Source organism: Somniosus microcephalus, chromosome 16 (genome assembly GCF_052327205.1).
Source record: "Somniosus microcephalus isolate GS21.2 chromosome 16, FLI_Smic_1.0, whole genome shotgun sequence".
In the NCBI taxonomy this organism is placed as follows: Eukaryota; Metazoa; Chordata; class Chondrichthyes; order Squaliformes; family Somniosidae; genus Somniosus; species Somniosus microcephalus.
The window spans coordinates 61,193,937-61,221,702 of NC_141002.1; the positions used below are offsets into that span (position 1 = coordinate 61,193,937).

Consider the following 27,766-nt stretch of genomic DNA (forward strand, 5'->3'; position numbering starts at 1 on the left):
TTGTGCACAGAAAGCAACATAAAGATTGGGGGAAAAAAAGATGGGCTTAAGAGAGAGAGATAAGAGACAGACAGGAAAAATTCGGACCGCAACTTCCGTATTTCCGCGTTTAACTGCGCATGTGCATGACTCTGGAATTTGCTATCCGATTTACTCCATTATAACGGTGTGCTCTGTTCGCCTCACCATTATTCTCAACACAAAATCTGGGCCATGATGTCTGACCTGAGTATTTCCAGCATTTTATGTTTTTAACATGGTCCCAGGGCCTAGGTATCAAATTACATTGGATTTAGCATTATAGATCTATATAAAAAAAATCTGTTGTAATACTTTTGCTTACACTGCCTAAATTGGTGCATCGTGTATTAAGTTGCACACCACAGTCTGAGCCATGCATACCACTGCAAACTGTCAGTGGCTGCTATTGTATGCATCTGACTTTGATTCCTCGTTGTAATGTACATGTAATTTGTTATATCCAATCCAATTCTGGGCTATCGCATGCATGACTTGTACCTAATTCGAGTAAAATTTATTTTAACATTGCAGTGAACAAGGGAGAAATGGCAAGGCAAAAGCATGTGGAAATTGTAGCAAATAAATTGTTAATGAACAGGTTTTAGTCGTAGAGAAAAGTTGAAGTTGCCCAAAAGTATGGTGTGCCATCAAATACAACGTTGACATTGCTGTGAATGAGGCAAAACTGAAGTAGGATGGTAAGCTCAAGCAAGCAAATCAAAAAACAGTCGATTTCCACAATTGATGAAGTGGTTTATTCAGAGAAAATAAAGAACAATCCAACCTCCAATATTTTGTTGGTGGAAAGAGTGCAGTGAGTTTTTATTATAAAATATATAGCCTATAATTTCTCAGTAACATGAATGCATATATACAGTGTAAAGCAGAGCGTGATTAGGCTCAGGTAGTAGTAGATAAATAAGAATCAATAGCGGGGAGAGAAATATGTAAAAGGATACAAAATAAAGTAGTAATTTAAAAACAAAACAAATAACTTTTATTTAAGAAAACAAATTGTGATACAAACAGTAAAAAGTAAGCTAGTTCTTTTTAAATGAAGTAAATGTGAACAAAAACATTTAAAAAATCTGAAAGTGAAAATATTAAAATGTAAAACCAAAATAAGACTCAAAATAATGCAGAAAGATTTGAACAGGATTTGAATGATATAATGGCCCTGAAATTGCGGTGCCTGCGATGGTGTACTCAGAGTACGCCATCGTATTTCCTCCTCTTAAACTCCTGTCTCCTCCACCCTCACCTCTGACAACACGTGTGAGGAGCTCATGGACTTCTTTGTCTCTAAGATTGAGACCATCCGTTCAGCTGCCTCTGCCACTTCCCTTCCTTCCCCTCGCCCACCGGGCCAAACTTCCTCTAAGGCTCCCCCCTGCCCTAGCCCTGAACTCACATCTCTCTCCAGTTTCTCTCCAATCTCCCCTCATGACCGCTCTGCGCTCATCTTGTCCGTGAGACCCACCTCCTGCTCCCTCGACCCTATTCCCACCAAACTGCTGACCACACAACTTCCTTTTCTGGCTCCCATGTTAGCTGATATTGTTAACAGTTCTCTCTCCTCAGGTACTGTCCCCCTCTCCCTTAAATCTGCCGTCATCACTCCTCTCCTCAAAAAAATAACCCTTGACCTCTCCGTCCTTGCAAACTACCACCCCATCTCCAACCTCCCTTTCCTCTCCAAAGTCTTTGAACGTGTTGTCGCCTCCCAAATCCGTGCCCATCTTTCCCGCAATTCCATCTTTGAAGCCCTCCGATCAGGTTTCCGCCCCTGAAACGGCTCTTATCAAAGTCACAGATGACATGTGACTGTGACATAGGTAAACTATCCTTCCTCGTCCTTCTTGACTTGTCTGCAACCTTTGACATGGGTGACCATTCCATCCTTCTCCAACGCCTCTCCACTGTCATCCTGCTGGGTGGGACTGCACTCTCCTGGTTCCATTCTTATCTATGTAATCGTAGCCAGAGAATCACCTGCAACGGCTTCTCTTCCCGCTCCCTCATCGTTACCTCTGGTGTCCCCCAAGGATCTACCCTTGGGCCCCTCCTATTTCTCATCGACATGTTGCCCCTTGGTGACATCATCCGAAAACATAGCGTCAGTTTCCACCTGTATGCTGACGACACCCAGTGCTACCTCACCACCACTTCTCTCGACCCTTCCACGGTCTCTAAATTGTCAGACTGCTTGAATTTTCTCCCATTAAATATTGGGAAGACCGAAGCCATTGCTTTCGATCCCCGCCACTGACTCCATCCCTCTCCCTAACATCTGTCTGAGGCTGAACCACGCTGTTCGCAACCTTGGTGTCATACTTGACCCTGAAATGAGCTTCCGACCACATATCCGCAGCATAACCAAGACCGCCTATTTCCACCTCCGTAACATCGCCTGTCTCTGCCCTTGCCTCAGCTCATCTGCTGCTGAAATCCTTATCCATGTCTTTGTTAGAACAGAACAGAACAGAAACCCCACAGTGCAGATAGAGGCCATTTCGGCCCATCGAGCCTGCACCGACACATATCCCACCCGATCCCCGTAACCCCTACATCAACACATATCCCACCCTATCCCCACAACCCCACGTATTTAATCCCCCTAACACTAAGGGTCAATTTATCATAGCCAATCAACCTAACCCGCACATCTTTGGACTGTGGGAGGAAACCGGAGCACCCGGAGGAAACCCACGCAAACACGGGGAGAATGTGCAAACTCCACACAGACAGTCACCCGAGGCCGGATTCGAACCCGAGTCCCTGGCACTGTGAGGCAACAGTGCTAACCACTATGCCACCGTGCTCTAGACTTGACTATTTCAATGCACTCCTGGCTGGTTTCCCACGTTCTACCCTACATAAACTTGAGCTCATCCAAAACTCGGCTGCCCGTGTCCTAACTCGCACCAAGTCCTGTTCATCCATCATCCGTGCTCGCTGACCTACATTGGCTCTGGGTTAAGTTTCGATTTCAAAATTCTCATCCTTGTTTTCAAATCCCTCCATGGACTCGCCTTCCTATCTCTGTAATCTCCTTCAGCCCCACAACCCCCCCCCCCCCGAGATATCTGTGCTCCTCTAATTCTGCCCTCTTGAGCATCCCTGATTATAATCGCTCAACCATTGGTGGCCGTGCCTTCTGTTGCCTAGGCTCTAAGCTCTGGAATTCCCTGCCTAAACTTCTCCGCCTCGCTACCTGTCTTTCCTCCTTTAAGACGCTCCTTAGAACCTACCTCTTTGACCAAGCTTTTGGTCACCTGTCCTAATTTCTCCTTATGTGGCTTTGTCAATTTTTTTGTCTTTTAATACTCCTGTGAAGCGCCTTGGGACGTTTTGCTACGTTAAAGGTGCTATATAAATACAAGTAGTTGTTGTTGGAAAGGCCCCGCAACTTCCGGATTTCCACGTTTAACTGTGCATGTGCAAAACCCAGAACTTGCGATCTGTCACGGTATGCCTTGACAGATCATCCGAACCGCCTGAAAACTGAGTATTGCTGATGCAGAGTTGGGCTATTTGCCCAACAACTGCCCAGCAATTGTCCATGCAACTCTTATGGCTAGTAAAAGCAGGCGTAGGGTCTGCTTGCATCAGCGTAAGGATATATGTAAGGCTTAAATAAAACATTTAAAAATCCAAAATTATGCACATACACTTTAAATGAGTTTATGCAAATATTGGCCTGGATTAAGATGTTTAAAATTATTTATCAAAAAATAAAATTTTTATTGAGTTTGGTGCAATGAAGGAACTTATGAATAAAATTGCAATTCAGTATGTTGTATAATTATTAGAATTCTGCACATTGTATAATTATTTGGGGATTTCATTAGGGTATTCCCTTTGTAAATGAATGAAATTGAATCCTCCTTTGTCATTGGAGGACCAGGCCCACGTGATCCCAGGGGCGCTTCCGAACCGCCCGCGTCCCTGGGATCCGTGGGCCTTTACGCTGCCGTCCGCCTGGAGGCCTGAGACCGCAACTCTTGGCTACCTGGGCGCCTGAAGGTACTTTCGGAATTGTTTCGCGGGTCTGAGGCATGCTCCAGAGGTACGCCTCTGACTGCAATTTCTAGGCCACCGAATTGTGCATCACGCGATATAACAGTACATCATCCAATTCACCAAAGTCATATATATTTGATAACATGAAAGCTCCAGTGGAATGTTTTTCTTAAGCCAGGTATCATTTGTAAATCAATTGAGAATATTACCCTACAAAGTTTAGTTAATTTGAATCGAAGGCAGTCTTTCAGGATTATAACAAAGGCTTTCATACCTTGAGTCTAATCAATTTTTAGTTTATTAGTCCTCTGCAAGGACACAGGATTTTCTCTTTTCCAGAATTAACTTTAAGATTTAAGGGGAGGGAGCGTTCAGTTTTAATTAACAGGCAAAAAGATAGTATTAAATGAAAGAGTGACTTATTTTTTATTTTTGGTTTGTTTTAAGGTACATTTTGTATTGGAAGAAAAGGCTTATTGACCAACCAATAACAGATTTTTGTAGTGTAATAAGAACCAACTCCCAAGGTCCTGAGGGTAAGTGTGTCAGATTTGAAGTATGTGAAAGAGACAGTTCTTACTTATTTAAACACAGAAGATAGGAGCAGGAGCAGGCCATTCGGCCCCTCGAGCCTGTTCCGTTAATGAGATCATGGCTGATCATCCAAATTCAGTACCCTGTCCCTGCTTTCTCCCCATATCCCTTGATCCCTTTAGCCTTAAGTGTACTAATGAATGATTCACTGTAAGTTTGTGATTGTTGAACATATTTTCTTGTACTGTACCAAGATATAGATAGATTGCAACATTGAAGTAAAATGGATGGATTACAATAGATAAAAATTTGGGAAAAACTAAGGTGAAACAGAGCATTTAAAATGCAAAGTAAGATGGAAATTTAAAATAGGTTTACAGCGAACATTATTATCAGCTGGTACTGGACAACTGGAAATTCTTTGTTTTGATAGAGGAACAAGCGGACTATTACCTTCTGTGCGATGTTTTACCTGAAGACCGAGTGCTTCGAGAGCAGCTTCAGCAAAAAAGACTAGTAAGTGATTGCGGTAATTCATCAGCAAAAATGAAAAAAGATAAGAGTCAAGACTGTCAGAAAATGGGTTTAATTGACCTGTTCCAGCATAAATTGACAAGGAAATTCATGGATCTTGTTTTAAGCCAGCCATTAATTATGGTTTTTAAGATGCACAGTTTGCCTATCTTCTGGGAACTGCAGTCTAATCAAGCCTAGTATATCATTGTATTCCTTAATCGGACTTAAAAGCTGTACCACATGTTCAGTAAGGTTGTGAGAAGGTTTTAGGCTTAAAACACTTACGGCACAAGGGTCCATTCAGCACTCTTTTGAATGCCGTGTGTTGAAAGCTAAAATCACATCTGCCTAAATGCAATACAGCTTTCAACATTATCCGACTGTATTATACTCTGAGAAATCCAAACATTCACAAAACATTGCAAGCTAGACAATGCTACAGCTTACATAATTGCAACTCAAGTAATTCAGAAAACAAAGGGAATTCAACCTCCTAATGACAGTGCACCAGTAGGATGTAATGAAAGTCGTTCTATTAAGAGTAACTGCTGAAGCATACCTACATTTATCTGAGATTCAACAGGTTGTGCAATGAACAGATAGATACTGTGTGCTTCTACAAGACAATTTTTTTTACTTGAGTAACTGAAAACTATTGATTGCAATCTAAAGTATAGTTTAATTATTCAGAATGACATATGAAGCCGTAATGGAATTAGTAGTTCTACAGCAAAGATTATACTATTGGGAGCATTTACAACCTGCCGTGTAGTTTTTTGCTTTTCAGCAATGCAGTCATTGGAACTGAGCTAATTAGATTAATTATTCTCATGACTTCTTACAAATATGTTGATGTTACGTCTGTTATAGTTTATTCAACTTTTTTTCTCTTTTTAACTGAAACTACTACTGTGATTATTCTGCTTGCCTGTAATTGAGATTTATACACACCCACACAAGTACAGTGGGATATTTCTATGAAAGTGTACGTGGGAGAGAAGGAAGGTCCCAGGTTGATCCCAGCTTGATCTCAACTTGTGCTACAATTAGCTTCAGCACCTCTGAGCTAGAGAGGGGACAATCTGCTATAGCTCTTGCTCCCGATGGCTATCTGATGAGCATTGCAGGAAAGTGCACATCTGGATCGGATGGGAGTTCACTGTGAATGCCCACTATAGTTGAATAGCCTGTCACCACTTGTCTGGGTTCATATACAGGAAACTTTGCTATCCGGCACCGACGGGACCGAGCTGTTGCCGTCCCATCAAAACTGCCGGACAAACCAGCGCTAATGTTGAAACATACGGAGATTTTGAGCTCCGCAACTGGCAACAAACCCTGTTGCTTAGCAACAGCTTCTAAACAGTCGGCCGTACCTTGCAAGCATCTCTGTAGCTTAGCAACAGCTTCAGCGAGACCTTGCAGAGCCTGACTGGTGGAAAAAAAAGCAACGAAAAGAAAAAAAACCTAACGAAATGGCTCCTGATTTTTGCCGGTGGCTCGAGCATTCCGGACAGTTAACCTCCGGATAAACCAAAGTTTCCTGTATGAAGTCTGGCCACCTGCGTGAGGTGGCAGAGGGCAGTTAGATTCCTTGGAACCGTACCCCAACATGAGTCAGCATCTTCAGCAGAGGAGTGGAGAACAGGGTGATCAGTTGGAGGGAATAAATATAACCCTGTCTTGATTTCAGCTGATGTCAATATAACCCTTGTCTGGTGTCATTTGTTTTGGGGGAAAAAAAAACATCACTTGATGTAAAGCTCCATAATAAATTAGGATGCTGTAGGGGTCATGAAAGATAAAGTCCAGTGGTTAAAGTTAAAAATATTTTTTATAAAGGTTTGAAAGAGCATTTACAGCTGACAGAAATTTGGATAAATTACAAGGGCAACCTCTCGAATTGTTACTGGTTTCATCACACACTCCTACTTAATCTGTTGTTCTGAGTATGTAGTACACGTAGGCCTGGAATTTCCTCCACGGGCGCAACCAGGAAGTTACAACTGAAATTGCACTCAAAGCTGCACCCATTCTGCCGATGTCAAATTACGTACAAGTATCCTCCCAACCTCATTAGAATACGCCCGAACATAAAATGGGCGTAAATGGGCATCAATCAGCAGAAATGATCGTGGCCCAAGGAAACACCGAACCTACACCAGCTGAGTTTTAAAATTTAAGTTTCAACTCATTTTATGATCATTCATGCACATCAAGCACAGCATGTTTAAGTACCTGCAATCAAGGAAGCTTTTCAGTTTTTAATGTGACTTATACTTATATGCCATATAAATGCGTAAAAAGAAACAGAAAATACAGAGAAGGTCTCAGTGAGGATCAATTTTTAAAAAAACACTCAAAAAATTTGTAATTAAAAGACCAGAAAATGGCATTGTTTCCTGCTGTGCTTCAAAATCTTGTTGCAAAATGTTGAGAGACCACCTCGCTTTGCACTACCAAACAAGTGCAGTTGGAGGATACTTGCATTTGTGAGTTGGGGTTGTGACCAGTTTTGTGGGCAGAGATTCATTCCGACAGAGGGTTTCACAGACAGATGTAGAAGATCGAGGTGACGTGGGTGTATTTAGTTACACACGTAACTGACAGCCAAAATTTGACTCAACTCCTGCTACTTGCACAATTCTGCGAATTTATTTGAAGCCACGTGATTTGTTTGTGCCCAGATTACGAGGCTATTTTGGCACAAATACAGAGGGAACTGCAGACCGTAGTATACATAGTAACCTTTGTGCATGTAGATTATGTATGTATTGGAGAAATATTCTATTCAACAGGAAATGTGCAGCAGCTGTATTCATCCAGGATGCTAGGTAGGCAACAACCACTTCGCTGCTGTGTCCCATTCTTGGATACCACCTGTGAAGGAAATAAAATTTGCCTAGTTACAATATAAAAAATGTCAATATTGATGCATTTATAACCAGCTACCTTTCTTGAAGTTGCTTTAGTTAATAAACCTCATGTATTTTTCCATTATTTTTCTTGCTTATGCTCTCAGTTCAATGGTATCTTCACTTTAAGCACATTCCACCACACCTGCACACTAGGTTTATTCGGCCATGTTGAACAACATTTGTTTGTTCTTTCATGTCAAAGTGTAAAATAAACTTTTAAGACGGGAAAAAAAAATCTTTGAATTCACAAATAAGCGACAGCACTTTGTTACCTGTGTGAGTGCTAGCTCCGCATCACAGCAGGTAATACCATTTACTTGCTTTCCTTGTAACTTTCTAATATTTTTATTTATCAAGTGTTTATCCAATTCCCTCTTGGAATGACTCTGCTTCAGTCACCAAATGTGGTAATGCATTCCATATTCTAATACTTTGTCTTCTAGCCTCCCCCTTTATGCTTTTTGTACCAGTTTATGTCCACTTGTTACTGATTCACCAAACAGTAGAAATAATCTTTCACTATTTACCCTCTCAAACCCTTTCAAACTTTGAACACTTGTTTTGGATATCCTGTTAATATTCGCTGCTGAATTGTGTACAGTCCTTGTTTTCAAGTCCAGTATCGTAACTATATCCTCTCATTCCTGGTATAAGAACATAAGACGTAGGAGCAGGAGTAGGTCATTTGGCCCCTCGAGCCTGCTCCGCCATTCGATATGATCATGGCTGATCTGATCTTGGCCTCAACTCCACTTCCCTGCCCGCTCCCCATAACCTTTGACTCACTTATCGTTCAAAAATCTGTATCTCCACCTTTAAATATACTCAATGACCCAGCCTCCACAGCTCTCTGGAGAAGAGAATTCCAAAGATTTTTGACCCTCTGAGAGAAGAAATTCCTCCTCATTTCCGATTTAAAAGGGTTTCCCCTTATTCTGAAATTATGCCCCCTAGTTCTAGATTTCCCCCACGACGGGAAACATCCTCTCTGCATCTACCTTGTCAAGCCCCTTCAGAATCTAATATGTTTCAATAAGATCCCCTCTCATTATTCTAAACTCCAATGAGTATAGGCCCAACCTGCTCAACCTTTCTTCATAAGACAACCCCTTCATCTCCGGAATCAACCTCGTGAACCTTCTCTGAACTGCCTCTAATGCAAGTATATCCTTCCTTAAGTAAGGAGACCAAAACTGTACGCAGTACTCCAGGTGTGGTCTCACCAACGCCCTGTACAGTTGTAACAGGACTTCCCTACTTTTATACTCCATTCCCTTTGCAATAAAGGCCAACATTCCATTTGCCTTCCTAATTACTTGCTGTACCTGCATGCTAACTTTTTGTGATTCATGTACAACGACCTCAACTCCCTCTGTACCTCAGCATTTTGTAATCCCTCCCCATTTAAATAATAATTTACTTTTTTATTTTTCCTACCAAAGTGGATAACGTCACATTTTCCCACATTAAACTCCATCTGCCAGATTTTTGCCCACTCACTTAACGTATCTGTATCCCTTTGGAGATTCTTTGTGCCCTCCTTACAATTTACTTTCCCACCAATCGTTGTATCATCAGCAAATTTGGCTACATTACACCCAGTCCCTTCATCCAAGTCATTAATGTAGATTGTAAATAGTTGAGGCCCCAGCACTGATCCCTGCGCAGGCACCCCACTAGTTACATAGAAACATAGACATAGAAACATATAAGATAGGAGCAGGAGTAGGCCATTCGACCCCTCGAGCCTGCTCCGCCATTCAATGCGATCATGGCTGATCATCCACATTCAGTACCCGGTCCCTGCTTTCTCCCCATACCCCTTGATCCCTTTAGCCTTAAGAAATATATCCAACTCCTTCTTGAATATATTTAATTAATGTATTGGCCACGACTGCCTTCTGTAGTAGAGAATTCCACAGGTTCACCACTCTCTGGGTGAAGAAATTCCTCCTCATTTCTGTCCTAAATGGCCTACCCCTTATCCTTAGACTGTGACCCCTGGTTCTGGACTCCCCGACCATCGGGAACATTCTTCCTGCATCTAGTCTGTCAGAATTTTATAAGTTTCAATGAGATCCCCTCTCAGTACAAGCCCAATCGTCCCAATCTCTCCTCATACGTCATTCCTGCCATCCCAGGTATCAGCCTGGTGAATCTTCGCTGAACTCCCTCCATGGCAAGAACATCCTTCCTCAGATAAGGCGACCAAAACTGCACACAATACTCAAGATGTGGTCTCACCAAGGCCCTGTACAACTGCAGCAAGACATCCTTGTTCCTGTACTCAAACCCTCTCACTACGAAGGCCAACATACCATTTGCCTTCTTAACCGCCTGCTGCACCTGCATGCTTACCTTCAGCGACTGGTGCACAAGGACACCCAGGTCTCGTTGCACTTCCCCTTCTCCCAATCTATTGCCATTCAGATAATAATCTGCCTTCCTGTTTTTGACACCAAAGTGGATAACCTCACATTTATCCACGTTATATTGCATCTGCCATGCTTCTGCCCAATCACCCAACCTGTCCAAATCATCCTGTAGTTTCTCGGCATCCTCCTCACAGCACACACGCCCACCCAGCTTTGTGTCATCTGCAAATTTGGAGGTATTACATCTAGTTCCCTTGTCTAGATCATTAATATACACTGTGAATAGCTGGGGTCCAAGGACCGATCCCTGCGGTACCCCACTAGTCACTGCCTGCCACTCGGAAAAAGACCCGTTTATTCCAACTCTTTGCTTTCTGTCTGCCAACCAGTTCTCTATCCAAGTCAATACCTTGCCCCCAATCCCATGTGCTAATCTCTTATGCGGGACCTTATTGAAAGCCTTCTGAAAGTCCAAATACATCACATCAACTGGTTCCCCCTTATCTATTTTACCAGTTACATCCTCAAAAAATTCCAGTAGATTAGTCAAGCACGATTTACCTTTTGTAAATCCATGTTGACTTTATCCGATCCCGTCACTGTTTTCCAAGTGCTCTGCTATTACATCTTTTATAATTGTCTCTAGCATTTTCCCCACTACCAATGTCAGGCTTACCGGTCTGTAATTCCCCATTTTCTCTCTACCACCTTTTTTGAATAGTGGGGTAATATTAGCTACCCTCCAATCCATGGGTACTGTTCCAGATTCCATCGAATGCTGGAAGATGATCAGCAATGCATTTACTATTTCTAGGGCCATTTCCGTAAGTACCCTAGGATGTAGATTATCAGGCCCTGGGGATTTATCGGCCTTCAATCCCATCAATTTCCCTAACACCATTTCCCTACAAATACTGATTTATTTCAGTTCCTCCCTTTCATCAGACCCTATGTTCCCTGACATCTCTGGGAGGTTATTTGTGTCCTCCTTGTGAAGACAGAACCAAAATATGTATTTAATTGGTCTGCCATTTCTTTGTTCCCCATTATAAATTCCCCTGATTCTGACTGCAAGGGACCTACGCTTGACTTCACCAATCTTTTTCTCTTCACATATCTATAAAAGCTTTTACAGTCAGTTTTTATGTTCCCTGTAAGCTTACTCTCATATTCTATTTTCCCTTTCTTAATTAATCCCTTTGTCCTCCTTTGTTGAATCCTAAACTGCTCCCAATCCTCAGGTTTACTGCTTTTTCTGGCCAATTTATATGTCCTCTCCTTGGATCTTATGCTATCCCTAATTTCCCTTGTTAGCCACGGTTGAGTCACCTTTTTTGTTTTATTTTTATGCCAAACTGGGATGAACAAATTCTGTAGTTCATCCATGCGGTCTTTGAATGTTTGCCATTGCCTATCCACCGTCAACCCTTTGAGTGACATTCCCCAATCAATCCTACCCAACTCGCACCTCAGACCATCGTAGTTTCCTTTATTTAAATTCAGGACCCTTGTCTCTGAGTCAACTACTTCATTCTCCATCTTAATGAAGAATTCGATCATATGATCGCTCCGACCTAAGGGGCCTCGTACAACAAGATTGCTAATTAATCCTTTCTCGTTACATAATACCCAGTCTAAGATGGGTATGCCAACCTGAAAATGACCCATTTATCTCGACTCTCTGTTTTCTGTTAGTTAGCCAATCCATCCATGCTAATATATTACCCCCAACCTCGTGAGCTCTTATTTTGTGTGGTAACCTTTCATGTGGCGCCTTATCGAATGCCTTCTGGAAATCCAAATACACGACATCTATTGGTTCCCCTTTATCAGGAGTGTGATGGAATACTCTCCACTTGCCTGGATGAGTGCAGCTCCAACAACACTCAAGAAGCTTGACACCATTCAGGATAAAGCAGCCCGCTTGATTGGCACTCCATCCACCACCTTCAACATTCACTCCCTCCACCACCGGCGCACTGTGGCTGCAGTGTGTACCATCTACAAGATGCACTGCAGCAACTCGCCAAAGCTCCTTTAGCAGCACCTTCCAAACCCACGACCTCTACCACTTAGAAGGACAAGGGCAGCAGACGCATTGGAACATCACCACCTACAAGTTCCCCTCCAAGCCACACACCATCCTGACTTGGACCTGTATCGCCGTTCCTTCACTGTCGCTGGGCCAAAATCCTGGAACTCCCTTCCTAACAGCATTGTGGGTGTACCTACACCATATGGACTGCAGTGGTTCAAGAAGGCGGCTCACCACCATCTTCTCAAGGGCAATTAGGGATGGACACTAAATGCAGGCCTAGCCAGCGACGCCCACATCCCATCAATGAATTTAAAAAAATCCACCCTGCTCGTTACATTCTCAAAGAACTCCAGCAAATTTGTCAAATATGATTTCTCTTTCATAAAACCATGCTGACTCTGCTTTACTATATTATGATTTTCTAAATGTCCTGCCATCACTTCCTTAATGACGGACTAACTGGTTGATAGTTGCCTGCTTTCTGTCTCCCTCCTTTCTTAAATAGGGGCGTTACATTTGCGGTTTTCCAGTCCATATCAGCCTAGTTAATCTATTAGCACATTTTTTATGCCTTCAATATCCTTACTGTGATGGGTTACCCAAAACCACACGCAGTGCTCACACCTGTACAGATTCATCATCACCTCCTCGCTTTATTAGTCACTGCTCTATATGTAAAACCCAGAATCCTGTTTACTTAGTTTTTTTCACCTGCAGTCTGGCTTTCTAAGATCTGTGCATCTGTATTCCTAGCTCTCTCTCTGTTCTTCGACTCTTGAAATTTTTACAGTTCAGGTTACATTTCCATTCTCTTTTTCATAAAATGTGCTATTTCATCTTTATCTGCCCATTCCCCCAAGATGGCTACGTGCTCTTGCAGTCTCCTGCATTCACAAATATCTTAATGGATACAGACTGCCAAAGAGATTACATAGAACATAAAAACATAGGAGCAGGAGTAGGCCATTCGGGCCTTCGAGTCTGCTCCGCCATTCAATATGACCATGGCTGATCCTCTATCTCAATACCATATTCCCGCTCTCTCCCCATACCCCTTGATGCCTTTTGCGTCTAGAAATCTATCTAGCTCCTTCTTAAATATATTCAGTGACTTGGCCTCCATAGCCTTCTGTGGTAGAGAATTCCATAGGTTCACCATCCTCTGAGTGAAGAAATTTCTCCTAATCTCAGTCCTAAATGTCCTAACCCGTATCCTGAGACTGTGACCCCTCGTTCTAGACCCCCCAGCCAGGGGAAACAACCTCCTTGCATCCAGTCTGTCTAGCACTGTCAGAATGTTATACGTTTCAAAAGTTGAAGTTGCTCAAAAGTATGGTGTGCCATCAAATACAACATTGACATTGCTGTGAATGAGGCAAAACTGAAGTAGGATGGTAAGCTCAAGCAAGCAAGTCAAAAAACAGTCGATTTCCACAATTGGTGAAGTGGTTTATTCAGAGAAAATAAAGAACAATCCAACTTCCAATATTTTGTTGGTGGAAAGAGTGCAGTGAGTATTTATTATAAAATATATAGCCTATAATTTCTCAGTAACATGAATGCATATATACAGTGTAAAGCAGAGCGTGATTAGGCTCAGGTAGTAGTAGATAAATAAGAATCAATAGCGGGGAGAGAAATATGTAAAAGGATACAAAATAAAGTAGTAATTTAAAAACAAAACAAATAACTTTTATTGAAGAAAACAAATTGTGATACAAACAGTAAAAAGTAAGCTAGTTCTTTTTAAATGAAGTAAATGTGAACAAAAACATTAAAAAAATCTGAAAGTGAAAATATTAAAATGTAAAACCAAAATAAGACTCAAAATAATGCAGAAAAATTTGAACAGAATTTGAATGATATAATGGCCCTGAAATTGCGTTGCCTGTACTCTGAGTACGCCATCGTATTCCCTCTTCTTGAACCCCTGTCTCCTCCACCCTCACCTCCGACAACACGTGTGAGGAGCTCATGGACTTCTTTGTCTCTAAGATTGAGACCATCCGTTCAGCTGCCTCTGCCACTTCCCTTCCTTCCCCTAGCCCACCAGGCCAAACTTATCTAAGGTTCCCCCCTGCCCTAGCCCTGAACTCACATCTCTCTCCAGTTTCTCTCCGATCTCCCCTCATGACCTCTCTGTGCTCATCTTGTCCGTGACAGATTTTAGGCTAACTGGTCGATAGTTGCCTGCTTTCTGTCTCCTTTCTTAAATAGGGGCGTTACATTTGCGGTTTTGCAGTCTGTATCAGCCTAGTTAATCTATTAGCACATTTTTCATGTCTTCAATATCCTTACTGTTATGGGTTACCCAAAACCACACGCCAGGCTCAAACCTGTACAGATTCATCATCTCCTCCTCGCTTTATTAGTCACTGTTCTATATGTAAAACCCAGAATCCTGTTCACTTAGTTTTTTTCACCTGCAGTTTAGCTTTCAAAATCTGTGCATCTGTACCCCTAGCTCTCTCTCTGTTCTTCGACTCTTGAAATTTTTACGGTTCAGGTTACGTTTCCATTCCCTTTTTCCTAAAATGTGCTATTTCATCTTTATCTGCCCATTCCCCCAAGATGGCTACGTGCTCTTGCAGTCTCCTGCATTGACAAATATCTTAATGGATACAGACTGCCAAAGAGATTACATAGAACATTGAAACATAGAAAAATAGAAGCAGGAGTAAGCCATTCGGCCCTTCGAGTCTGCTCCGCCATTCAATATGATCATGGCTGATCCTCTATCTCAATATCATATTCCCGCTCTCTCCCCATACCCTTTGATGCCTTTTGTGTCTAGAAATCTATCTATCTCCTTCTTAAATATATTCAGTGACATGGCCTCCACAGACTTCTGTGGTAGAGAATTCCATAGGTTCACCACCCTCTGAGTGAAGAAATTTCTCCTCATCTCAGTCCTAAATGTCCTACCCCATATCCTGAGATCCCCTCTCATTCTTCTAAACTCTAGTGAATACAGGCCTAGTCGACCCAATCTCTCCTCATACGACAGTCCTGCCATCCCAGGAATCAGTCTGGTGAACCTTCGCTGCACTCCCCCTATGGCAAGTATATCCTTTCTTTGGTAAGGAGACCAAAACTGCACACAGTACTCCAGGTATGGTCTCACCAAGGCCCTTTACAACTGTAGTAAGACATCCTTGCTCCTGTACTCAAATCCTCTTGCAATGAAGGCCAACATACCATTTGCCTTCCTAACTGCTTGCTGCGCCTGCATGTTTGCTTTCAGTGACTGGTGTACAAGGACACCCAGGTCCCTTTGTACATCAGCATTTCCCAATCTATCACCATTTAAATAATACTCTGCCTTTCTGTTTTTCGTACTGAAGTGGATAACTTCACATTTATCCACATTATACTGCATCTGTCATGTATTTGCCCACTCACTCAACTTGTCTAAATCGCCTTGAAGCCTCTTTGCATCCTCCTCACAACTCACAATCCCACCTAGTTTTGTGTCGTCAGCAAACTTGGAAATATTATATTTGGTTCCCTCATCCAAATCATTGATATATATTGTAAATAGCTGGGGCCCAAGCACTGATCCCTGCAGTACCCCACTAGTCACCGCCTGCCACCCCGAAAAGACCCATTTATTCCCACTCTGTTAACCAATTTTCAATCCATGCCAGTATATTACCTCCAATCCCATGTGCTTTAATTTTACACACTAACCTCTTAAGTGGGACTTTATCAAAGGCCTTCTGAAAATCCAAATACACCACATCCACTGGTTCTCCCTTATCTATTCTGCTAGTTACATCCTCAAAAAACTCCAGTAGGTTTGTCAAACACGATTTCCCTTTCATAAATCCATGTTGCCTTTGTCTAATCCCGTTGATATTTTCTAAGTGTCCTGTTATCACATTTTTTATAATACTCTAGCATTTTCCCTACTACAGGAAACTTTGTGCTATCCAGAGGTGAGCTATCCGGCAATCTGGAGCCACCGGCAAAAATCAGCAGCCGTTTTTTATTTTTGTTTGTTTTTTTTTGCTTTGTTTGAACAGTCAAGCTGTGCAAGGTCTGTAGCTATAGCAACAGCTTCAGCTACAGAGCTTGCAGGCCACACCCGAGTGTTTAGAAGCTGTTGCTAAGCAACAGTGTTTGTTGTCAAATACCTCCGTATCTCTCAACATTAACTCTGGAGAGTACGGCAGTTTTGAGGCAACGGCAGCAACTCGGTCCCGTGGGTGCCGGATAGCACAAAATTTCCTGTACTGATGTTAGGCTAACCGGTCTGTAGTTACCGGTTTTCTCTCCCTTTTTTAAATAGTGGGGTTACATTTGCCACCCTGCAATCTGCAGGAATTGTTCCATAATCTATAGAATTTTGGAAGATGACAACCAATGCATCCACTATTTCCATGGCTACCTCTTTTAGTACTCCGGGATGCAGATTATCAGGCCCTGGGGATTTATCAGCTTTCAGTCCCATTAATTTCTCCAGCACTATTTTTTTACTAATACTAATTTCCTTTAATTCATCCTTCTCACTAAACCCTTGGTTCCCTCGCATTTCTGGTAAGTTATTTGTGTCTTCCGTGTAGAACCAAAGTATTTGTTTAATTGCTCGGCCATTTCCTTGAACCCCATTAAAAATTCTCCCATTTCTGACTGTAAGGGACCTACATTTGTCTTCACTAATCTTTTTCTTTTTACATACTTGTAGAAGCTTTTACAGTCCACTTTTATGTTCCTTGCAAGTTTACTCTCATACTCTATTTTTCCCCTCTTGAGCAATCTTTTCGTCCTTTTTTGCTGAACTCTAAACTGCTCCCAATCCTCAGGCTTGCTACTTTTTCTGGCAGCTTTATATGACTCCTCTTTAGATCTAATACTATCTTTAATTTCTTTTGTTAGCCATGGTTGGGCCACTTTTCCTTTTGTGTTTTTGCGCCAGAAAGGAATGTATAACTGTTGCAATTCATGCATTCGTTCCTTAAATGTTAGCCATTGCCTATCTACCGTCATGCTTTTTAATGAAGCTCCCCAATCTATCATAGCCAACTCACTCCTCATACCATCGTAGTTTCTCTTGTTTAGATTTAAGACCCTAGTTTCAGATTGGACTTCTTCACTTTCCATCTTAATGAAGAATTCTATCATGTTATGGTCACTCTTCCCTAAAGGATCCTGCACAACAAGATTATTAATTAACCCCTTCTCATTGCACAATACCCAATCTAGGATAGCCTGTTCTCTAGTTGGCTCCTCAATGCACTGGTCTTAAAAGACCATCTCGCACACACTCCAGGAATTCATCCTCCACACTTATTTGTTTAAAGCCCTATCTACTTCCCTAGTTATTTGATTGGCTAGAACTCTGGTCCCAGCATGGTTCAGGTGTAATCCGTCCCAACGGAACAGCGCGCTCTTTCCCCAGTACTGGTGCCAGTGCCCCACGAATCGAAACCCACTTCTCCCACACCAGTCTTTGGGCCTTGCATTCATCTCCTGATCCTATTGACACTGTGCCAATTTGCTCGTGGCTCAGGTAATAATCCAGAGATTATTACCTTTGTGGTCCTGCTTTTTAATTTAGTCCCCAGCTGTTCAAACTCTCTCAGCAGAACCTCTTTCTTTGTCCTACCTATGTTGTTGGTACCTACATGGACCACGACAACTGGATCCTCCCCCTCCCACTCCTAGTTCTTCTCCAGCCCAGAGGAGATGTCCTTTACCCTGGCACCAGGTAGGCAACACAGCCTTCAGGACTCACGCTCTTGGCTACAGAGAACAGTGTCTGTCCCCCTAACTCTGCTGTCCTCTACCACTACCACATTTCTTTTTGCTCCCCCTTCTTGAATGGCTCCCTGTATCACGGTGCTGTGGTCAGTTTGCTCATCCTCCCTGCAGTCCCCGCTCTCGTCCACACAGAGAGTAAGAACCTCGTACCTATTGGACAAGAGCAAGGGCTGAGGCTCCTCCACCACTACCCCCTGGTTCCCCATACCTGCCTTGCTTGTAGTCACACCGACCTGTCCCTGACCACGGACCAAATTTGAATTAATTAATCTAAGGGGTGTGACTGCCTCCTGGAACACAGCGTCCAGGTAACTCTCCCCCTCCCTAATGTGTCGCAGTGTTTGAAGTCCAGACTCCAGCTCATCAACACGGAGCCGAAGTTCCTCGAGCAACCAACACTTACTGCAAATGTGGTTGTCCACCAGCTCCCACATGTTGCAGCAGTAACACATCGCCCGCCCTGCCGTCTCTAATGTATTTAATTAATTAAGTGTTTAAGTTTTGAACGTTTAGTTTTTAATCCCGGCTCTTAATTTAAACCAATGCCCAAGAAAACAGAAAAATACTGATCAACCAATCCCTTCCCTGCTTTTCTGTGACGTCACTCCTTGGTTTTTTTTTGTTGTTCTTTAAATCGCCTGCTCCCTCACAGGTCGGTCCGCTCCCGCTGCTGCTCCCAATAGCTCAGTCTGAGCCTCGGGCTTTATTTCCTCGCTCCTCCTTCGCCTGCTCCCTCACAGGTCGGTCTGCTCCCACTGCTGCTCCCAATAGCTCGGTCTGGGCCTCGAGCCTTGGGCTTTATTTCCTCGCTCCTCCTTCGCCTGCTCCCTCACAGGTTGGTCCGCTCCTGCTGCTGCTCCCAATAGCTCGGTCTGGGCCTTGAGCTGCGGGCTTTATTTCCTCGCTCCTCCTTCGCCTGCTCCTTCACAGGTCGGTCTGCTCCCACTGCTGCTCCCAATAGCTCGGTCTGGGCCTCGAGCTGCGGGCTTTATTTCCTCGCTCCTCCTTCGCCTGCTCCCTCCCAGGTCAGTCCGCTCCCGCTGCTGCTCCCAATAGCTCGGTCTGGGCCTCGAGCTGCGGGCTTTATTTCCTCGCTCCTCCTTCACCTGCTCCCTCCCAGGTCAGTCCGCTCCCGCTGCTGCTCCCAATAGCTCGGTCTGGGCCTCGAGCCTTGGGCTTTATTTCCTCGCTCCCCCTTCACCTGCTCCCTCACAGGTCGCTCTGCTCCCACTGCTGCTCCCAATAGCTCGGTCTGGGCCTCGAGCCTTGGGCTTTATTTCCTCGCTCCTCCTTCGCCTGCTCCCTCCCCCTTCGCCTGCTCCCTCCCAGGTCAGTCCGCTCCCACTGCTGCGCCCAATAGCTTGGTCTGGGCTTCGAGCCTTGGGCTTTATTTCCTCGCTCCTCCTTTGCCTGCTCCCTCCCAGGTCCGTCCGCTCCCGCTGCTGCTCCCAATAGCTCGGTCTGGGCCTCGAGTCTCGGGCTTTATTTCCTCGCTCCTCCTTTGCCTGCTCCCTCCCAGGTCGGTCTGCTCCCGCTGCTGCTCCCAATAGCTCGGTCTGGGCCTCGAGCCTTGGGCTTTATTTCCTCGCTCCCCCTTCACCTGCTCCCTCACAGGTCGGTCCGCTCCCGCTGCTGCTCCCAATAGCTCGGTCTGGGCCTCGGGTCTCGGGCTTTATTTCCTCGCTCCTCCTTCGCCTGCTCCCTCCCAGGTCAGTCCGCTCCCACTGCTGCTCCCAATAGCTCAGTCTGGGCCTCGAGCCTCGGGCTTTATTTCCTCGCTCCTCCTTCGCCTGCTCCCTCCCAGGTCAGTCCGCTCCCACTGCTGCTCCCAATAGCTCGGTCTGGGCCTCGAGCCTTGGGCTTTATTTCCTCGCTCCTCCTTCGCCTGCTCCCTCACAGGTCGGTCCGCTCCCGCTGCTGCTCCCAATAGCTCGGTCTGGGCCTCGAGCTGCGGGCTTTATTTCCTTGCTCCCCCTTCACCTGCTCCTTCTCCTTCACAGGTCAGTCCGCTCCCGCTGCTGCTCCCAATAGCTCAGTCTGGGCCTCGAGCCTTGGGCTTTATTTCCTCGCTCCTCCTTCGCCTGCTCCCTCACAGGTCGGTCCGCTCCCGCTGCTGCTCCCAATTACAACATTGACATTTGCCAAGTATAGAATGTTTTTACCTCTAAGGATTCTAAATTGTGATGGGCAATAGATATATCTTTTTTATAGCTTTATATAAAAAAAATTATGCAGATGCATGTCTGACAGCAGACAACATGTCTAAGATTGAGAATGAGTTGTATAGTGAATCAGTGCAGCATCATCCCCAAACCGCTGATTTTTGTCAACTTCAATCTGCACCTATGCCAGAAAGCTATCATCTATAAATACAAAAAAGGTTACTTAGAGAGTAGTCAGTACTTAATGCCTCAAATATGTACTGTCAGTTGTGCAAGTAGCAGGAGTTGAGTAACATTTCTATTTGGCTTATGCCTGTCTTGTTTTCTTTTGTCGTAGCCAAGTTGGCTGATGGTTATATGTGGTGGATGCATGTGCTTTTAAGTTGCTTAAGTAAAATATGAAAAGTTCAAGGCAAGCCAATTGTAAAAAAAACAACAACTTGGGTTTGGGTAGTATGATGTTGGAGCACCCTGGTGTTCTTAAGTGCTGTGCCACAGATTAGCATGATATGGGATTGTGCCCATACTTTCCCCTTGAGATGGGTTTCCTATCAGCCAACATCTATGGAAGGCTGTGCAGAATACTCCCAATTTCTCTTCTATATTTCACATTGATTGGCTACAGAACAGGATTGGTAAAAGCCTGAAACTAAGTCACCTGCTTCCCATTTGTACTTGAACTGATATATGGCATGGAGTGGAAAAAAAAATAACCTTTTAAAATAAAACATGGCATCACTCTCCTTTGGTTTCAGTCATACAGATCAGTTTCTGAAGAAGATCATGATTTACCGTAAGCACCACTGTAGCTTTTCAAGGCTAGAGTATGGAAATTAAACTTTTCTTCAACGGAGCATCTAAAGAATTAGGCTATGATGTAAATCAATGCCAATTTGGTTGCATTTATTTTCACCTTTAGAAGTCTTAACCAATATTTGGCTTTTATAGTGCTTCTATAATTATTTTTCATTTGTAACCCCTTCCTATGTTTGCATATTTTTTTCACAAATACTTACAAGTAGCAGTCACGTAATAGCATATTCAAAAATATTCTGGAAAGTTTATTTATAATTAGTGCTCTTGGAAATTTGTGAAGTACTGGAAATGAAGGAAACATTGAAATAGTCTAAAGCCAAGAGAAAGGTCGAAAATTAATTCAGTCTGTCCTTTTTGTATGTTATTTTGTGTAACTATATTGCACAAATGACAAAGTGAGAGGAAAAAATAGCTCCGTCATCATGAATGAGAACCAACATACCTAAAATATAATTGCAAATATTAGAACCTATTTGTTTAATAGAACAGGTAAGTATCCATAAACCATAACCCAAAGTTCGCAATCGTAAAGTATTAATCTCGCTTTAGTTTAGGGTTGCCAATGCTGGCTGGAGGCATTCCTGGATGTTTGACCATGTGACATTCTGACCATGTGACATCTACTGTTATTGCATTTGCTTATAAAGGTTGAGTCATAGAATAGTATAGCACAGAAGGAGGCCATTTGGCCCATCGAGTCTGCGCCAGCTCTTTCGAAGAGCAATCCAGTTTGTCCCACTCCCCCGCTCTTTCCACATTGCCCTGCAATTTTTAACTCCTTCAAGTATTTATCCAATTCCCTTTTGAAGGCTACTATTGAATCTGTATCCACCACCCTATCAGGCAGTGCATTCCAAATCCTAACCACTCGTTATGTAAAAAAGTTTTTTCTCATGTCGCCTCTGGTTCTTTTGCGATCACCTTAAACCTGCCCTCTCGTTATCGACCCTTCAGCCATTGGAAACAGTTTCTCTTTATTTACTCTATCTAAACCCTTCATAATTTTAAACACCTCTATCAAATATCCTCTTAGCCTTCTCTGCTCTAAGGAGAACAACCCCAGATTATCCAGCCTATCCACGTAACACTGATCCCTTATCCCTTGATCCATTCTGTTAAATTTCTTCTGTACCCTCTCCAAAGCCTTCACGTCCTTCCTAAAGTGTGGTGCCCAGAATTGGACACTACTCCAGCTCGGGCAGAAAGGTTCAGCATAACTTCCTGGATTTTGTATTCTGTGCCTCTATTTATAAAGCACAGGATCCCATCTGCTTGATTAACTGCTTTGTTAACCTGTCCTGCTACCTTCAAAGATTTGTGCACAAACATCCTCAGGTCCAATGTTCCCATTTAGCTGCGAGGTTGCACAGCTGCCTGAAGCTCCTGCGCAAGCTGCTTGCCGGTTTCTCAATGGAAAAACTGCACATGTGCAGAAGTTTCAATGGGCCGTGCACCCAGAAAAAAACAGAAAATTGCTCAGGCTCTTGCACCCCCTGTAAAATTGTACCATTTAGTATGTATGGTCTCTCCTCATTCTTCCCTCAAAATGTATCACCATACACTTTATTGCGTTGAATTTCATCTGCCATATGTCAGCCCATTCCACCAGCCTGGCTATGTCCACTTGAAATTTCAGCAGATTATTTGTGGTTTTAAAGCTCCTCTCATAGTCAGAACATTTGAAAGGTCTCTTATCAGTGTAAACACGCAGGTGTGTAGGGAGGTGGGTGAACAAGTGAATCCCTTCCCACATAGTGTGCCCTGTAGTTGAGCATCTTTGCTCATGGTTTTGCACCAACTGCTGTTGTATGAGAAGTTCTGAGAACCAGAACATCACCAGCGAGCAGGCGAAGAAGGGAAACTGAAGACCGGGAAGATGGGAAACCGAAGGTGGGGGACGGATTCGCAAGGGGAAAAACTAGAGGTGGGAGGAACTACGATTCCGCTAGTAACTAATAGTAACTCGTTGAAATTGCACCAATAACTAATAGTAATACTGGTAACACCCAGATTCCCCTCATAACTAACAGTAAAACAATAACGTAAATATAGTCTATATGTAACTGTTAGTAATACGTGTGATGCCCATATATCCTACTTGTAACTCGTAGTAATCTTATAACCCACTGCTATTCACTCTGTACCTACAGCCAGCATCCTCCTGCTCCGCACAAGATGTGGTCAGGCTCCGTAGTCAATGCCACATTTAACAGGCCTCATCTCTCTCCCTATCTCCACGGGCTCTGGTTTGGACTCGGGTTCTGTGAAGGTGACAACTCTGAAATAGGAGCCTTAGTCAGAGCTGATCTGTACTTGGACTTGTCCAAACCTGTCGACACAGACCAACCTGAACCAAACCAACAGATCGCAAAGCGGCAGTGAACTTAGTCTTTGGGGCACTTCTCAGAGGGCACATCGTCCTAAATTTGGCTCAGCACCAACATTTTTAAATCACTCCCTGGGTTTGAACTCAACAAAGGAGAGTTTTCATAGAATTATACAAATTGCAGCACAGGTGGAGGCCATTCAGTCCCGGGTGTTTGTGCCAGTGCTGGTGTTTTCTCCTGTAACCCCATTCCTCCCCCCCCCCCCCGCCCAAAAAAAATCCTTTTATATTCCTCCTTTTCAAATACTTATCCCATTCCCTTTTAAATAATGTTGTTTCTCTACCTCAATAGCATGTGGTGAAGCATTCCATGGCCTAATAGCCCTCAGTGCAAAAATATTCCTTGTCCCGTGCCCGTGGGTTCTTCCAGTGAGAATCTGCGGTCTCTGCCCCCTTGTTCCCCATTCACCCACCAGTGGAAACAGTCTTTCATTACTTACCCACAGTAAAGTCCCCAGGTTTTACTACCCTCCCCCACCCCCCCCCCTTTTATTGGCTGCTGCTCATTCGGCGGCACTCCCACTCATCACATTGCTGCTGCTTCCGGCTCTGCAGCCATTGTAGAAGCAGAATCTGTAATCTCTTTTAAAAGGGAAATCAACAAATATTAAAAAAAGGAAAATTTAAGGAATATGGGGAAAGGGCAGAGTAATGGAATTAATTGAGAAGCTCTTTCAGAGAGTCCACATAGAGGCCATGTGCCAAATTGCCTTTGGTGCTGAAAGATTATAAAATCCTACCTGAAGCCATGGCTCAGTGGTACCACTCTTGCCTCTGAGTCAGAAAGCTGTGGGTTCAGGGTCTAGTATTGGACTTGAGCATCTAATCTAGGCCAAGTACTTGGTGAGTACTGCATTCTTGGAGGTGCAATCTTTTGGATGAGAAGTTAAACTGAAGCCTAGTGTGCCTGCTCAGAAGAATGTAACATATTCCTTGGTGCTATTCTTGGAAAAGCATGGTAGTTCCTCTGGTGTCATTTATCTCATTGTTTGTGGGATCTTGCTATGCACAAATTGGTGGTTGCATTTGCCTACAAAACAATCTTAAAAGTAATTAATTGATTGGAGAGCACAAAGATGCTATGCAAATGCAAGTTCTTTCCTTTTGATAAAACCAGCGCTCCAGGAATGAAGGTAAGATGGTTCTCTGTTCAATTCCTGGGCACACCACAAATTACTTAGATATTTGGCTAAGTATAAGCATTTCCTGAAAAAACAGAGCAAGGGCATTGAATCCCCATCCCTCAAAAAAAAAATCAGGGGTTAAAAAAAAAAGTAGTAATTTCAATAATATAACAACTAATATTATATAAATAATAAATTAGACTATTGAAGTAGGCATGTGTAAATTATTACTCTGTAATGGCTCAGATCTTAAGCTGTGTTTAGAAATGTGGAAAGGATACAGAAATGTCATGGTGTATCCTTATTTTACAATTAAAATTCTATCCCGGTATGGCGCACAGATGTAATTATACTGAAAAACATATCAACACAATCTTTTAAATAGAAACTGAATCTCCATGTCACCTTTAAATGAAAAACAATCATTAATAACTTAGGGGGGAAAATTCAGTTGGTTGCGCTTCCCGTTAGCGCCTTAAGAGGGCGCTAACGGGACGCAAACCAACTCTCGCCCGGGCGCAGCACTGCCCACGCCTCCCGCAAAATTCAGCGGGGGGTTAGTGGTGGCGCTAACCGGTATCGCCCTGCGGCACTGCGCTGCTGGTGATGACGTCATTGGTGTGCGCAGCGCCCTGCTCACGCCCCGGCCACGATCTTCGGGAGCGCCCCCTGACTTACCGCTGGACGCTATGTCCGACGGGGTCAGGGGGGTATACCTGCGGCCGGGGAGGCACAATTTAAAGGCGAGGTGCGGGGCTGCCATTTTTGTTGCTGGCCGCCTGCCAAAACCTGCCTGCGCTCCCGTCCCAGACCTCCTGAAACGCCCCTCCCGCGGAGTGCTGGCTGCACTCTAAGAGCCCGGCACTTCTCGAGTGCTGGGCTCTTTTGCCTGCACTCCCGATCCCCGGGGGCCCAGCTGGGCCCCAGGTCGCGCTGCACAAGGCCCCTCCCCTTTAAGAAGGGGAGGAAGGCCTGCAATACCGCGGTGCGACGTGCCGCAGCGTGTGGTGCTGAGGCACATAACGCCGCAATATTGACTCACAGCGCTCCAAGAGGGATGCGGGGCGCTTCCAGTAGTGCCCCGCTTCCCTCTTGGGGCGCAACCACTCAATTTCCGGCGCGGGGATGCTAATTTTTCCGGGGCGCTACTTTTAGCGCCCCTAACCTAGTTTTCACAGGACGTGGAAATGTATTGTCGTAGTTCACAAAATAAAAATTTCTCAGCAAAAATTGTTTTTGTCTAGCCCGGAATAACAGGAATTTCCTGTTATCCATTAGTTTTTGGACTGAAGTCTGTGGTCTGATTTCAAATTGCTTACGTCAATGTTGAAAGGCAATGGAGATATAAAAACATAACTTACAAAACACGAGTTTTTCATTATATTCCTGGAAAGAGCTCACATTTATATAGCACCTTATCACAACCTCGGAATATCCCCAAGCACTTTACAACCAATGGATTACTTGTTGAAGTGTCGTCACTGTTGTTATGCAGGTAAACACAGCACCCGTATACATACAACAAGGTCCCACAAACAGTAAATAATTGAATGACCACAGGATTTGTTTTTGGTGGTGTTGCTTCAGGGAGGAGTGTTGGCCAGGACACCAAGAACTTCCGTGCTTTTCCTTGAATAGTGCCCTGGATTCTTTTATGTCCAATCGAGGAAGCAGACTAGGCTTCATTTTATATCTCATCTAAAAAAACAGCTCAGACAATACAGCACTCTCGTAGTCGTCTTCATCTTAGGCAGTCCCTTGGAACCGAGGATGGCTTGCTTCCACATTAAAAATGAGTTCTCAGGTGACTGATGAGTCCAATGCGAGCCTACTGCAGTGGTGTCAGTGCAAAATGTGTGCTCAAAAACAGTGGGGCCTGAGCCCACTGCCTTCTGACTTTTACCAGAATCTCACCAACTGAGGTAAGCTGACACTTGGTAACATCAATTACAATATTCATTAAGCAAAAGTCTCCTTGAAATTGCAAACAGGAATGTCGCACAGTGCTGAGATACTTGTATAATTGCCTTCCATGCGTGTCATCTGCTGACAAACAGGATACATTCATCAATTCATACTTCCAGTTGGGGGCCACAGATGAAGGGAACGGTAGAATCGTGGTTATGTTACTGGACTAGCAATCCAGAGGCCTGGACTAATGATCCAGAGATGTGAGTTCAAATCTCACCATAGCAGGGCTGGGGAATTTAAATTCAGTTAATTAACTAAATCGGGAATAAAAAGCTAATATCAGTAATGCTGACCATGAAACTTGTCGTAAAAACCCATCTGGTTTACTAATGTGCTTTAGTGAAGGAAATCTGCCACCCTTACCCGGTCTGGTTGATATGTGACTCCAGACCCACAGCAATGTGGTTGACTCTGAACTGCCCTCTGAAATGGCCTAGCAAGTCACTCAGTTGCACCAAACTACTCTGACAAAGTATAATTCAACCAACATCCCAGGCTCCTCCATCATCATCCCTGTCCCACCAGAGGTGGCGGCACAGTGATACTCATTTGGGAGGGAACGGCCCTGGGAGTCCTCAACATTGATTCCAGACACCATGAAGTCTCATGACATCAGGTTAAACATGGGCAAGGAAACCCCTGCTAATTACCACCTACTGCCCCCCCTCAGCTGATGAATGTTGAACACCACTTGGAAGAAGCACTGAGGGATGCAAAGGCACAGAATGAACTCTGGCTGGGGGATTTCAATGTCCATTATCAAGAGTGGGTCGGGTGCACCACTGTTGACCGAGCTGGCCGAGTCCTGAAGGACATAGCTGGGCTTGCAGCAGGTGGTGAGAGACCTCGTCCTCGTCAGTCTACATGTCGCAGATGCATCTGTCTCTGACAGTATTGGCAGGAGTGACCACTGCACAGTCCTTGTGGAGACGAAGTCCTGTTTTCACACTGAGGACACCCTCCATCGTGTTGTGTGGCACTACCACCGTGCTAAGTAGGATAGATTCAGAACAGGTCTAGCAGCTCAAAACTGGGCATCCATGATGCGCTGTGGGCCATCAGCAGCAGTATTCCACCACAATCTGTAACTTTGTGCCCCGGCATATCCTTCACTCTACC

At 44.0% G+C, this 27,766-nt stretch overlaps 1 protein-coding gene across 1 annotated transcript in view; it reads left to right on the plus strand.

The window, feature by feature from the left end:
- Positions 1-27,766, plus strand: part of znf277 (zinc finger protein 277) — an 82,109-nt gene that overhangs the window by 15,790 nt on the left and 38,553 nt on the right. Inside the window, exons 3-4 of the mRNA XM_086009131.1 lie at positions 4,492-4,580; positions 5,012-5,094. Of these exons, the coding sequence (XP_085865257.1) occupies positions 4,492-4,580; positions 5,012-5,094 (172 nt within the window). The remainder of the gene's footprint in view (positions 1-4,491; positions 4,581-5,011; positions 5,095-27,766) is intronic.